General features: G+C 30.1%; 1 protein-coding gene across 23 annotated transcripts in view; it reads right to left on the bottom strand.

Moving 5' to 3' along the window:
* The window catches only part of LOC139522826 (cell adhesion molecule CEACAM5-like), a 108,892-nt gene that overhangs the window by 19,109 nt on the left and 74,882 nt on the right, over window positions 1-14,901 (bottom strand). For 21 of the 23 annotated variants that reach the window (XM_071316394.1, XM_071316398.1, XM_071316401.1 and 18 more), the window contains 5 exons: window positions 14,434-14,541; window positions 13,745-14,038; window positions 12,382-12,573; window positions 11,946-12,041; window positions 11,230-11,508 (listed from right to left, as the gene is read on the bottom strand). In XM_071316394.1, coding sequence (XP_071172495.1) covers window positions 11,230-11,508; window positions 11,946-12,041; window positions 12,382-12,573; window positions 13,745-14,038; window positions 14,434-14,541 — 969 coding nt within the window. The remainder of the gene's footprint in view (window positions 1-11,229; window positions 11,509-11,945; window positions 12,042-12,381; window positions 12,574-13,744; window positions 14,039-14,433; window positions 14,542-14,901) is intronic. The other 2 variants (XM_071316416.1, XM_071316417.1) reach the window with 1 other exon arrangement.

Here is a 14,901-nt window from a genome sequence, read left to right as displayed (position 1 = left end):
CATTAACCTTTTCCCCACACATGGCCACACATTGGCATAACTAAAGTTTCTATAAAAATTGGAAGATAAACACACTGAAAAATAATTTTGCTCCAGGAGAGAAGTGACAAAAATACAGTTTTATTTCATCAAAAATTATATAAATGCCCTTATTCCAAAGATGAATGAAATGTAACCTTATCTGTTTATAATTTTCACACTTTTACATTTGAGCTCTGCATTTGTCCTTGTTGTATTAATTTTGTTATCTTTTTTAGTAAAATATAAACCTTAGGTGGACCTTATTTGAACCTTTAAATCATACAGCAAGTTTTCCCAATGTAAGATATGTTAATGTGTATACCTTATTCCATACAAAGGGTAATAAAATGTCAGACCTTTTCATTACAAAGTCGTAATAATTCACTTAACACCTTCTGTTTATGTTTACAGTGTAGTAGGATGGCTGTAAAATCCTCATGTGACAAGCCCCTGGATTTATTATCTATATAAAACTGAGTATAAAACTCATGTAAGTTGATCACAAATCTCAAACAAAGTGGGCATCAGACTCATGTTTTTCAATTTTATAACTCTGTAATCCTTTCCCACAACTGAAAAAAATATCACAAAGATGTTGAAACCTTAAAGGAGCACTAGCTACGATATATATAAAAAAATAAAGTATGATTTTTTTTTAGATCAATCATTAATCAAATTGGAATAATCAAATAATAATTTGCTTTTAGCAATCAATTTCCTTTAATTTTGTTGAAATAAGCGATTAAACATAATTTTTGACTGATTCACTTGCAAGTGAAAATGTCATCATCATTCTAACCGGTATTCATGTGAACTTCAAGTTAACCCCTAGCTAGAGATTGACAACGCATGCATTGTACGTGTACTGGTTATTTAAAGAAAAAGAATGTCAACAATGAAAGTGAAACTACGGTAAATCATTTGATTACTAATTCGATGCACATAAAATCATTCGTATATGGTTAAAAACAATGAGAAACATCTATTTTTAATCTATAAAATAAAATCAAACAGACCTATAAAAATCCAATTGCACGTGTTGGTTTAATCTATTCGTATCTTTACTTTTGTTTACATCGTTTATATGGTCATCTGAGGTCAAATCGATAGTTAATTAGATGGCGACTGGACTAAAATACACACGAAACGAACCTATATATTATCTACCCCATGCTCTGTAAACTGTTTATTTTAGACTTTTGATAGTTTGGATAAATGTTTTACCTTGTTATAAACCAAATATGAAAATTTGAGTCAAATCGGTAACAATGAATTTGACAGCTAGTGCCCCTTTAAGCTTATTGAACAGTATGTAAAGCACAACTTTTAAACTGCATCAGATTTTAAATTTGTTTGTTACAATTTATCAATGCTATGAAACAAAATATACTGGGATACTTCTAATAAAGTGAGGTTTCAAGGCCACTGTAAAGATGGGTTCTCATGTGAAATGTGCCTGTACCTAATCATGACAAACAATCATCTTGAAATTGTCCTAACTGTGTTCTATGGGAACATTAATCCCCCTCTCACGAATTTGTTTTTAAGCCCAATATAAATAAAGAATCAAAATTTTTGTACTTTCAATTTTTTCCTATCCTTGTATTTAACACAGAAGAGTACATTTGTTGAGACTGATAAAACAAAGCTTCCTTATTTGTTAAAGATTAGAAACAGATATATACATGAAGGAGTCAGATCAAGTCACGTAATACCTATTCACTTTTGTTCACACCCAAAAATCGATTGATTTCAGTAAAAAACAAAATGAATATCTAATTTCAGTCAAGATGATTGGAAAATGTGATAGCATTATCTACAAATGAACAAATTGATTTTTTAAAAAGTGTTGCATGATACTAGGATTATATTGTTGCTTGTCACACTAAAGGTATATGTACTGAGGCAATTAATGACAGACTGTTCTCTCAAATCAACCACGCAATCCATACCATATTAATACTATATGATGTTTTTCGTTTGATTATTTGACCATTATAGTCTATAATATGTTTAAATTAACCAACGGGTAGATGTAGCATAAAGAAATTCACTAAATCATTGCTGGTTGTGAAGTTTCTATCAGGTGCAAGCTTTTATTCTGTGTTGAAGGCCTCAGTGTTGATCAAGAACAGAAAAAAATCAATTTTTCTTCTGCTTTAGACTAGCTTTCATAGCATGAATTTATTAACCACATTTTGTCTCTTCCGTAATTATATTTAACAGTTTTTTTACAGAAAAGTTTTATAATACTCCCCCTTGATAGCCTTCCTATCCTAAGATTTCTACCACCTTTTTTTACTTAATGTAAAATATCCCTTGGTTTATCATAGCATTGTAGGCATAACACATAACAAAGCATGGTTTATTAAGTTTCAACTTAAATACAACCAAATCAAGATTTGATAATGGGAAATTCAAATTCTAATGCATTTCTGATTTTTAAATGTGAAAACATCAGAATACAAATCTTATAAAGGAGATCGATCAAGTCATTTAGTCCTGTTGACGGGATACTGAATATCGGACATGTTAAAGAAACCTAATCCCTTTACGTACAATAAGTACAATACTTTCTGCTTCACTAGGTGGCATACATCTCTGTATAATACCACATTCTATTTTAAGGAACGCTATAAGAATGTTTATTGTGGAATACCTATTGTTAAAGCCTGTTTGTTGATGTTTTTTCTTTACAGCAAAGTGGTTTTTAAATCGACAAAGGGGGATTTTATTAAACCTCGACCTTACGAACAAAGTATTATAGATTTGTATATAATTATATAGTCATGTTCAAACAGTTCGACCGATCGGTAATGACTAACATTTTACCTGATTTCAGATTTTATCTGGTACAAAATAACACATGACTTCAAACGGAACAAATAAATCTAGGTTACACAAATTAAATGTTCAGATTTTACCTACCATTTACCTTAGATATAATAATGTAACAATATTTTCAAATCTTAAAGAAAAAACTTTCCTTAGATATACATATAGATATTAGCTCGAAGGAATTGGTAGGCAAGACATGTACTAACACTATGTATGGTTTCAGATTATTTTTGCATTTAACATTACATATAGCGTTATACTTTTAAATCAAAGCTATGTATATTACATGAACTGTATGCTCTGCTTTAACATGCACGTATTTACAAGCTAGAAAATCTTTAAAATTTAAATTAAAAGGAATTTGATAAGCTGAAATTAATACATTGTACAATACCATTCATAAGCCATTGTTCTGTATAATATCAATGAATGCAAGAACCAGAGTCTAGTTATTCCAACAAAGAAACAAATCTAACAAATACAACTTTACTATTATCTGGTAATATTAGTAAACTTGTCTGTCAATAGGGAAAATCTGGTCCTAGTTTAATTTCAATTTATCTTAAATTTTCATATTCATAAAGGTTCAAAATATACAATATATTTTTATAAGTGAAAGTTTGGCAGACCATCAACATTATTCATAAAGATTGTATTCCTATTGTCAATGTTATAACTTTCACACAACCTGACGGAACATATTGAAACTGAGGCTAGGGGATAAAACTGTAAAAGAAAGGAAAGGGGTGGAGTATGCTGAACAAGCACCTGCCGTCAGTATGTTGTAATACATAATACATATATGCATATCATAACTTGGTATAAAGGACAATTTATCATGGGTTGAGTTAACCTATTCCAGGTCATTGGTTTGAAAATTCAACCCCTACATTACTGTATGCTGACCATGCTGACAGTGGCTTAAAATTGTCTAAACACATGGTCAATTTTTTTCACATTATTGTAAGCTGGCTAACTATTAATGTCTACTAAAAGTCACTTCTATGTTCAAGACTTGTCTATTGATGCTAATTATATAACACTCAAGCAATTATGCAGCAATGCAATAAAATAAAGAGTTTCTGAAACAAATCCAACTGGACAGGACTTATAGGCCATTGGACATAATGTTGAATACTCGTGCAGTAACCATGGTAACCCAGAAATGTGAGAAATCGGGAATAAATGAACAAATATTGCCATTGGGATAAATGAACAAATATTGCCATTGGGATTACAATCCAAACTTCAGTAACTAAACAAGAAAATCTTAAAAACAAAGTAACTGATAGCCAATTGAGAAAGTAGAGTGCTAATGAATGATTTGAATAAGTGAAATGTGCCAATTAGTAAAGTCTGGAAAACCAATTTAACCAAATAGAAGCAGAAACTTGACAACTGCTAAAAAAGATAAGATTTCAATAAGTTATCTAGAAAACCACTTGAAAGAATTTCTTCTGTAGTATCTGGATGCATTTTATCAGAAAACTTCACTTTCCTTCTCTGACTCTTAACTGGTATACCATTCCATCTAAAGCTTGTAAGGATAGTGAACACAAGAGTCCAGTTTACTGTCAGCCATTCCATGTAAAGCATTTAGCGATAGTGAACACAAGTGACCAGTTTACTCTGACCTAGAACATAAGTGGACCTGGAGAGGTAAAACCAATTAAAACTTTCACCCTTCATTATCACAAGTTTGTATCAATCTCTTTATTTCTCATTACAATTCCACCCCAATGTAAATATTTCACAAACTAAAGACACTGACCGTTATCTACTCTTAATTAAAAGTGAGAGTTTTTGGTTAGTACTGAAGGTATTTGTGTAAAGGGTCAATATTGACATTCCCTTGTTCTGCCACTTGTAAACCCCCCACTATTTATGAAGTGATATTTATCATGGTCTTCTCTGATATTTAGGATAAGACAACATTGTTTTCTTTGGAGTTTAACCAATTAAGATAATCTGTCGGATAATTTAAAATTCACTTTTCTAATACAGAGGTTGAGGGAGCATCTACCATTTCTATGTTTTAAAATAATTTACCCAAATAAATTGCATTGTACAATTTTATCTGATCTGAACTGTTCAAATTTGATGCAAGTATTCCAATTAGAATTTATGCTATTAACTCTGTCTCTGAGAAAATAGTGGGTCAGACATTACAATAGTATTCATTGTTGATTCTTAATCCAAGATGTCCTGGTCCTAAATATGCATGAAATATTTGCCACTGGATGTTAAGCAACCAACACTTAATCATTCTGAATCCAGGATATTTTCTACTTTCTCACACTATTCCTCTCCTGAGTCACGTAGCCAACACCAACTGATTTAATGTGGTATTTTATTGGAGCTATAGTACATATAAAAACAGTGGTCAATACTATATTTTATCTTCTTTTAATAAACACTTATAACTTTGGTATCCTTGATCCAAACATTTGGAAAATCGAGAAAACTATAATGCATAATTAAACTTATTATTTATATTCAAGGTAATAGTACTTAGTAATGATTTTAAATCAATGATATCAATTAAATTTTCAAAAAATGACTCCATTAGATATTATCGGAACATGTGTTATGATGACACGAGGATGACACAATATGATGACACAATATGATTAAGCTTTCATTAATTACTCATGAGTCAGACAGAGAAAATGGGATTATCCCGTTATGGTACAAAAAATATCCTCCAGCAAAAACGGTCTAGATAAACTGATTTCTTGTTTATCATAAGATTCATCAAGTCCATTCTTTACTGTACAGACAATTAGAATTGTGATAAGAAAAAAGAAAAGAACTCAAAGTAAATAACTCTTGGGTGTTGATACAACCTTTTAGATACTGGACAAGATATCTAAAAGCAGATATAGATGCTAGTCACAAACAAGGAAAGGACTGAGATAAACCATGTTATTAACACAGGTTCCTTATTGACAAAGCATTCAAATACCTGTGACTGAACTCCCCCAACCAAAAAAAGCATAATTCAATTTAAAAGCATGATATTTAGCTCTAGATATTGAATGTACACGCTATTGATGCACTTATGGCTATTTTGACAGTCACATAATTTCAAAGCTCCCTTTATTTTTTTCTACAAAAAAGGGTTAAAGTTTCCAATTTTCATTTTTGACTAAGATTAATTTATATCTAGCTTATCCTTATAAGTCTATTGTTTGGATGTTAAACATGTACAATAGAATGACATAATGTTTATCACAATTCAGGATTATCTTAGGAATTATCCCCCCTTTTTAACATTCCAATGCAGATTATCCTTATAGATTATGTTCACACTTATCCTTAATCTCAAAGTTGTGTCAATTAAATGAGGATCAGGAAAAGGCAATGATGTAATTTAAATGTAAAATACAAAAACAATTCAAATTTCCTTAATACATGAATGAACATCAGACCACAGGAAAACTAAGACACATTAATATCTTCAATATGATGTTCTTCTAGCTTAACGCAAGACCGATTCTTAATTTTGTAACAATTTTATATTTAGACTCAACTAATTAACCATTATGTCCAATTTCTTAGAGCAATGTACTTTTCACATCTAGAGTGAAAAAGTTATAATTTAAAGTAGCATCTTCAACATTTTCTTTTTAAAATTATTTAGCCATCTTTTTTTTTCGCTAACGATTTTAAGTCTTCTCCAACTGTTTTGATTTGAAAACAACTGATGAGTGTTATATAAAAGAATGGATTATAGTCCTATAATATAAGACGCTGTAGGTTCATATCATTTACATCCAACGTTTTTTATCAGATATTTTTTTTTTACTATCAATGTTGAACTGCAACTCAACAGTTCAACATTGATAGTAAAAAAAAAATATCCAATAAAAAACGTTGAATGTAAATGATATGAACCTGCAGCGTCTTATATTATAGGACTAGATGGATGTCTAGCTTACAAAATCATATATTGGGTATCTTTATTGAGTCTTTACTCTCCTCCCCTATGCAATGGACAAGCACACAGATACATCCCCTGTATTGAAACAAGAAAAAAAATGGGTTCGAGCATCTTAAAATTGCCTGTCTCTCTCAATTCTGGCCACAAATAGCATGCATGTATAGAGACACGCCAGCTAGTCCATTTCATTAAACATGAGGAACAATTTGAATAACTCCCGTCTTAGTTATTACAGCCAGAGACTGTCTCTGTTACAGCCAAAAAACAAATAGGGGAAGTTATGAATTTTCATATCACGTTTCCTGCTGAACAGTTTATTTTTCACAATTTTAAACTGCTTATTTTTCAAAAGGAACTCTTATGACTCATAAAAACATCCACAAGGTTAAATATCATAAGTAATTTACCTATATTTTTATGCCACAACATGAAAATGATAAGTTTCTTATTGATTTGAAAGATAGAAATTTTCTCTCACCTGACATTTTGTTCTGTGTTGATGAATAATTCAATAGTTTTGTAGATATTATCTTCAGCTAAATATCCAATAATTAAAACTTCATCTGATTGTTGTATCCAATAATATTTCACAAAATGTTACAAAAATCTTCATATCCATTCAAATGTCACTTCTCCAAAAATTAATATTCTTAATTACTTTTTCATTTAAATCCCAAAGGTACAAAATTAATAAAACTGAAAGGATTTTCCCAGTGAAAATATGAATAAATACTTCTATTTCACCATGGTTGTCTATTTCAGCAATGAAATCAACATGGTGTATTCCTTTCTCCAGTTGGTAACATATTCTAGTCAAGGTGGGATAACACTTCCACACTAATTAAGTAAAATCCAATACACAAAAGGGGGAAATAACACACAACAGAAATTAATTAATAAACAAAATCTCAACAAATTATTTACTCCATTCCACTACATTCAGATGACCTGAATTCTCTTCAAGGTTGAGTGAAATCTACCCAATCAACAGTGAAAGATTCCCAGGTGTAACCTTTCAACCCTATTCAGGACAATAGACTCTCCTAAAGTTAATTGAATTAAACGTTTTGAGCTGAGTTTATTTTGTTTTGGAGGGTGATTATCTAATTAAATTTCGACAGGTAGCAAATCTGTCAGACATTGTTTATGATGTAGGTATTAAAAATTTGATATTTGAGTAAAAATGTGAAATGTTTCATATTTCTCACATTTTACATAAATGAATTATTTATTGACTTTTAAATTTCCACAGGCAATTGACATTTCATGCCACATGTATAAAAATATTAATGTATATTTCAAAGGCCCATAAGGGTAGAATTAAGATTCTAAATTGCATTGAACAAATGATAAAAAGATTTTTATCTCCTAAAAATCAAATTATAGAAACATAAAAAAGAATTTTTTATTTTTATTCTGATATAATTGATCTGTGGAAACTATATGGTTTGATATTAATTGGCTTTTAAGTTTATCAAAATTCAATTATGCAAGGATTTTTTATCACTATACAAATTTTTGAATTATGGGACATCAAAATTTTCAAGCTTTGTTTGTTTCCAGAATGTTTCAAATATACCACTTGGAAAAGTACTGGGATGTCCCTTCATATCAGACTTCCTCCCTATTTTAAATCTTTCCCTCCCAGGTAATTTAGATTTCTTTATGTAATCAAAAGATGGGTATCTTTACTATATAACTTGACAAGATGTAAACACAAGCCTAAAATAAATATTGATATAATCCTGGGATGAAATAATCAAATGCTATAGGCCATATGTCTGTTACATGTAATGTTAACTATAAAGGGGCCTTCAAAGGGAAAATAAATTTATATTGGTTTCCCTCTTTGAACTTTATCTACTCACAGCATATGTTAAATTCTAGTTTTTAGAATGTTTTCATTATTTTTTTAAGTTCCAGTAAAGGTGTAATACTTTTTCTGGCATTTTTTTACACAAATTTATGGTGCAAATGGTAATCCATTAGTTATATAATTATCTAACCAGGTTTAAATTTAAATTTTGTAATGAAATGGACATCTTTAAAAAAAAAAAAAATATCACCAAATAAGGGATTTTTTTTTATACATGTATATACAAAGAAAAATCTTTCACCAAAAATTTTATTTATCAATAACAATAAATGCAGTCCCTTTTTTTTAGCTGTGAATGTGACATAACAAAACTGACTTTTACCTAATCCACTTTGATTTTATAAATAATCAGATATTGATACCGAAACAAATTGTCAACTTCACCCCATGATCTCACCAAATCCTGTAAAAATCGTTCAGATCGGACAATGGACAACATTTTAATTCGCGGATGTTACCACTGAGTCCAAAAGCCTTCGCTTGATCAGATTAAAATTTGATGGGTACAATGAAGGTGTGTAATACACAGGTGAAGGATTTCATTTCAACGGACAAATTGAATGAACTATTGATTGAAAGAAAATAAAATTGGTTTTGGCAAATATTTAAAAATAGCCTCTCGCTCCACTTTAACACTGGAGCCATTATTGTATGTTATCTGGTCTATAATCTTATTTCCTTTCAGAAAATAAACAATTTATGGTCAGGTAGTAAAATGATCACCTGCATGAGAAAACACTACTTTGAAACTGACCCATTGAACATGTGTAAATTAAGTTTGACCATGTTAAAATTGAGAAAATTTATCATTATCAGTTAAACTTAAGATGACCATGCTAACAAATTTTGTTAAGAAAAGGGGCTTGGCTCAGAAAGATGGTCTGCATAGGAAAGAATTAGCTCTAGATTTAAATTTTTTGGGCCATTTTTTCCTAGTCTTTATGTTTTAGCATGCTTTTCTCAACTCTTACTTGGCAGAATATGTATCGAAAAAATGAAGAAGAAAAAAAATAAATGTTGAGAACAAAATCTCCTTATTCTTATATAAGATATGCTTATCTTTTCCCTTGAAGATGTTTATATCATAATGAACTTTATCTATTGATTTCCGATAGTCATAATTTACTTTTTCTACAAATCTTGTTCAGGTAATATTTAGCTTACTAAGCACTTTAAGAATGATTATGCCAATGCAATGATCTTTAAATGAGCAAGTATATTAATATCCAATTATTTTTGTAAAAGGGTAATTTTTCGTACCCTTATCCCCCTGTCACACCACTGAACCATTTTATAGCACCTTGTACTAATTTCTTAAACTCAATTTACTCCAAATAAAAGAACAAGTTGAAATATATTCTTTCAATAGCAAGTTCTCCTTCTCCTCAACTTAGCATACCCTTTATCATCCTGTTAGTAAGTTTAGAAATCAATGCAGAGAGAAAAAGCAACTAAAATGTATAATTTAGGTTAGTATGTTGAAATAAAGAGTTAGTTTGATCTTTCTATTGAAATCATATTATTTTAATGCATATGGATTGTGGATGCACATGCACACCATACATTGCATTGTAAATGGAGAATCATAGAATTTTTTTCATGCTAAATAATAACATCTCTTTGATTTACAGTGATGAAGTCTGCTCTGAATATATTCCAGCAAAAAGATCAAACACATATTGGTCATTAAGAGTCTACACTCTTATCTTAAAAACTTTATGACTCAATTCATTTCAAAATTGACACATTTATAGAAAACTTCCTGGGAGTATAAAAATGCCAAAAACTTAATTGATTTTCAAGACTTGCAATAATGATGAAGGTATCATGACACAACACTACAGAGTTATTTCCCCTGACATAAACATTAGGCAAAACAGAGTTATTCCCCCTGACATAAACATTAGGCAAAACAGAGTTATTTCCCTTTGAATTTTATACAGCAATATTAAAGTAACAAATATATTCTCTTGAATAATAACATGTGTCTTTCTGTCTTGGATAAAAAATATCTTCATTCTCACCAGAGATATTCCATTCACCTAAAATTCATGGAGTTGATTTGAACATAAATGTCCTCTATTTCCTTTGATCCAATGAAAACCATTGAATATGATAAACACTTAAAAACCAAAAAATTGTTTGATACACCAAAAATTGACATATATAAAAAAATATAACAATTAAAAGTAAAATTTCTATTGGGCAATGTGACAAACTATTTGATTAAAATGAAAATAAGATTACAAAAGCACACAAAAATATGGTATGCATTATTATCAGTATCAATAATTCACATCATTTTAAAAAATATTATTTTTTTGTTGGTTTGTGTAATTTGAATAATGGCTTTTATTAAACCTCTTTCTTTTTATTCATAATTATAAAATAAAGTGCAATGGTTTTTTTGAATAAATGTATCTTTTCAAAAATCAATGCAAATATCTGTATAAAATGTCATTTTTTTTTAATAAAAACTTTTGTCACATGACCCAGGTGCTTTATTTCTAGATATACAAATCCGACATGATCTAGGTGCTTGGAGACTTACTAATTCGAACAGAAACAGGCTGGCCACAGACATCCATACGCTCTACAAGACAGAGGGAAACATTCATTCTGTCTACTCCATTGGTTGTCACGATCATCTTAGCAACATTGGCATCAAAACATTCAAGGTCATTATTAGTAAAGGTTTGCCACGACTGTCCACCGTTGGTGCTGACCTTGACCTTCACACAAAAGGTACTGTTCACATCAAGATTTAAGACTAATTCTTTGTTGTCACCAGAAAACTCTGGTGTCTCCTTGATAAATGGGAATGTATAACCTGAAATAAAAAATAAAATATAGGCTATACCGAGCATATCTATTTACATGTGTAAATGGCAATCTTTCTGTTTAACCTATGGTTTATCAAATACTATTATACATTTGTGTATAAAGCTAAATTTTTATTTTTTGTGTTCATCTTTATTATGAAAAAAATATCCAAAGTGTCAACTTTATTAATTCTATCTTATTCAAGATTTGCAGGTATTTTTCACTCCCTTCTTTGTTTATTCATATTGAAAATGTATGTAAATGTTTTTTTTCTCAAGTTTAAAAAACTTAATAATCGAAATTTGGCAACACCAGGAATTGCAACAGTTTATTTAATTATTTCACATGAAGCATGACAATGGATACAGAAAATAATGATAGATAATAAAGAAGATATCTAATTGTTAACACTTTCTAAAATATTCAAAAGGGGAGATTACTCACCATTAGTTGTAATTGTGATAGAATCTGACAAGTCTCCTTCTCCTAGCTCGTTATATCCACAAACTTGGAAAACATAGGCTGTACTGGGTAACAGATCTGAAAAGTAGAAATCAATTCTATAATATGCTTTATTCATTAACAATATATTTTCTGAATGAATAACAATTTAATTTTAAATTCAGTTTCAACATTCTATGTTTCCAACTGTGAGGGGCTTTGGGGAACAACAATTCAAACAGATACTTGCAAAACTAATAAATAAAATCAGATGGTACTGTTTGGCATAATGAACAATATGTTTGTCTTCACTCTTTTGTATCAAAAATAGTTTTCATAATCAAATAAATTCATGAATTAAATTTAAATATTTTACACTAAAGGGGAGATAACTCATTTGCAATCTATGCTGTAACCAATACAGTCAACTTTTACTCACTGGAAACAGTAAATTCTGTAGCATTGTCAGGCATAACTCTAATTGATTGGTCCCCTGCATTGGGAGGGTTACTTTTGTACTTCACAACAAATGCTTGGTATGACCCTCCATTAAAACCAGGAGTCCATCGTAATGTTACTTTGTCCCATGACCTTTTTGGACTTGACAAGCTTGTAGGTGCTTCTGGTTTACCTGAAAACAATAAAATTACTTTCTTTAAGTATGATTTATCAATATCAATAAATTAAGAATGTTTTTGATATGAAGAATATTAAAAAAAAAATGTTTTAACTGATATGTATTTAGACACAGTTAAAATAGTTGTTCAAGCTTTTATTTATTTTTCTACATTACAAATATGTTTTCTTAGGATGATTATATATTTATTTAGGCTTTTTATACATTTATCTTTTTTCTTTATTATATAACTATTTTTGTTCAATTACATTACATCCTGCTTTTTTTTCTCATTTAATCAGATGTAAATTTCCATCACCACCTTACACTTGACCAGGTTAAGGAGTTTTACATGTAATCAAATGATCAAAATAATACTCACCAATTATATATAAATTGATGTAAAATTGCCGAAATCCTCTGTTTACATGACTGACAAGTTACGACAGCGAATCAAAGAAAGGTAAATTTTTTACAAGATGCACTAAATCCATGCACATGAGGGTAAATTAAATGTTATCTATATACATTGTTATCTTTCTTACTGCTGATCTCAGCTTCAAGCAAAGGAATAAAAGCTCTAAGAATTCTTGAATAAATTTAGCAGGAATGCTGTAAAGATGTGGATATTAGACAATGGAAATTTAAGCATGCTGAGAAAAAGGGAAAAAAAATGCAAATGTTGGAAAAATACTGAATAAAAAAAAAAAGATTTCAAAATAGCAGTTAGTATTAAAAGTGTTCATGCTGAACTTTTCTCATCTACAAAAAAAGTCTGTTCTGTCAACAAAATAAAAACATTTATCCATTAATGGATAATATCTCATGCTATTCTCATCAAAACTCGCCAGTATAATTTATTGTTGTGTATCCAACAGCATATCGAATAAAATTTATTGTGCATTAACAGGGGCTACAATGGAAATATCGGGTACCATATTTACAATTGTTTCTTCAAAACATTCATATTCCCTTTACAATTATGTTACAGTCAAAAAGAATTTGATTTTTCAATAATCATAAAAAAAAGATACAAAGAACACTCCTGTTTTTATGGGAAATCGACAGATCTGGTCCATCCTGATTTAAAAAAAAATCTATTCTAGTTATTACAATAAAGAGAAGCTTCAATATCTAATATCTAAAATAGCAGCTGAAAACATTTAAACTAAAATTACCAACTTACTTTTGACTGTTAAAGTGATGGTTTTAGTTGTTTTCCCAAACTGATTGGACATCTCACACGAATAAGGTCCGAAATCTTGACCAACAATTCTATCTATCTGTAGAATGCTTTCAGATCTCGTTACACTTATAACTTTGGTTTGATGAATTGTAAGTCTCCCTCCAGAACTAATCACAGCATTGTTCCTCTTCCAGACAAAGTTTGGTACAGGATATCCCTCTCCAAAACATTTCAACTGAGCTGTACCCCCAGCAATGGATGCTTCCTTCTCATCGGGAGTTATAGTTGGGGGAACTACAAAAAAACACAAACTTTTTAAAGTTATGGTTGGCGGTAATATATAATACTCACACACTTTGTGAAATTATGGCTGGGGGAGGAGGGGGATGTAAAATATCAAATTAAACTTTTGACCATTATATACTACTGCAACAGTTCTCATTTGCAACTCCTCTGAATCCACTCAACAGAATTTCATGCAACTTTGAAACTTTTATCATGTGTGGGCGTGAGCATTCTCACAACGGTTCTTTAGTTTTACTTGAAAGGAGAAGCTTATATTGAATGTCAGGTATGCTTGATACTTTAGAGCAGATTTATAAAATTAATGCTAAGTTAACATGTGTCCCATGTATATGTGTTTCCATGTAACAACAACCCTGAATCCACCATTGAAGTGTTATACTTACAGTATATAAATAGTTGTGTTGTATGATTAATGTTTGACGTGGTTTCTTTACAAATATAACTAGCTACATCAGAGATCTGTGGGGAGGTTGTGCCAACACGATCACTTCCTACAAATAACAACAATATATAAATAAACAAGTCAGACTCGGATAACTCCCAAACAACCATGACAAAATCATATATTTTTCTCATTGGTGGGTAGTTGTCTCATTGGCAATTATGAAAAATCTTGTTAATTTATATTACTCCGAAAGTAATTTTTAATGAAAAGTAGAGATTTCTAATCATTTAAACTGCATATATTCAAATTTATGGCACTTATATTAAAACAAGAGTAGGTTAACTAGAATCTACAGTATAAACTTTTGAACTTTCACCTTCCCCTGCTGGGAGGAAACATAATGCCATGACCTAATTTGATAGAAAAATAAAATCAACATTGAAAAGGAAACCTTTATTTCAAAAAT

The sequence above is a fragment of the Mytilus edulis genome, chromosome 5 (genome assembly GCF_963676685.1).
Source record: "Mytilus edulis chromosome 5, xbMytEdul2.2, whole genome shotgun sequence".
In the NCBI taxonomy this organism is placed as follows: domain Eukaryota; kingdom Metazoa; phylum Mollusca; class Bivalvia; order Mytilida; family Mytilidae; genus Mytilus; species Mytilus edulis.
Note: the sequence above shows the minus strand (reverse complement) of the source record. Positions and strands in the feature narration are given on the sequence as shown.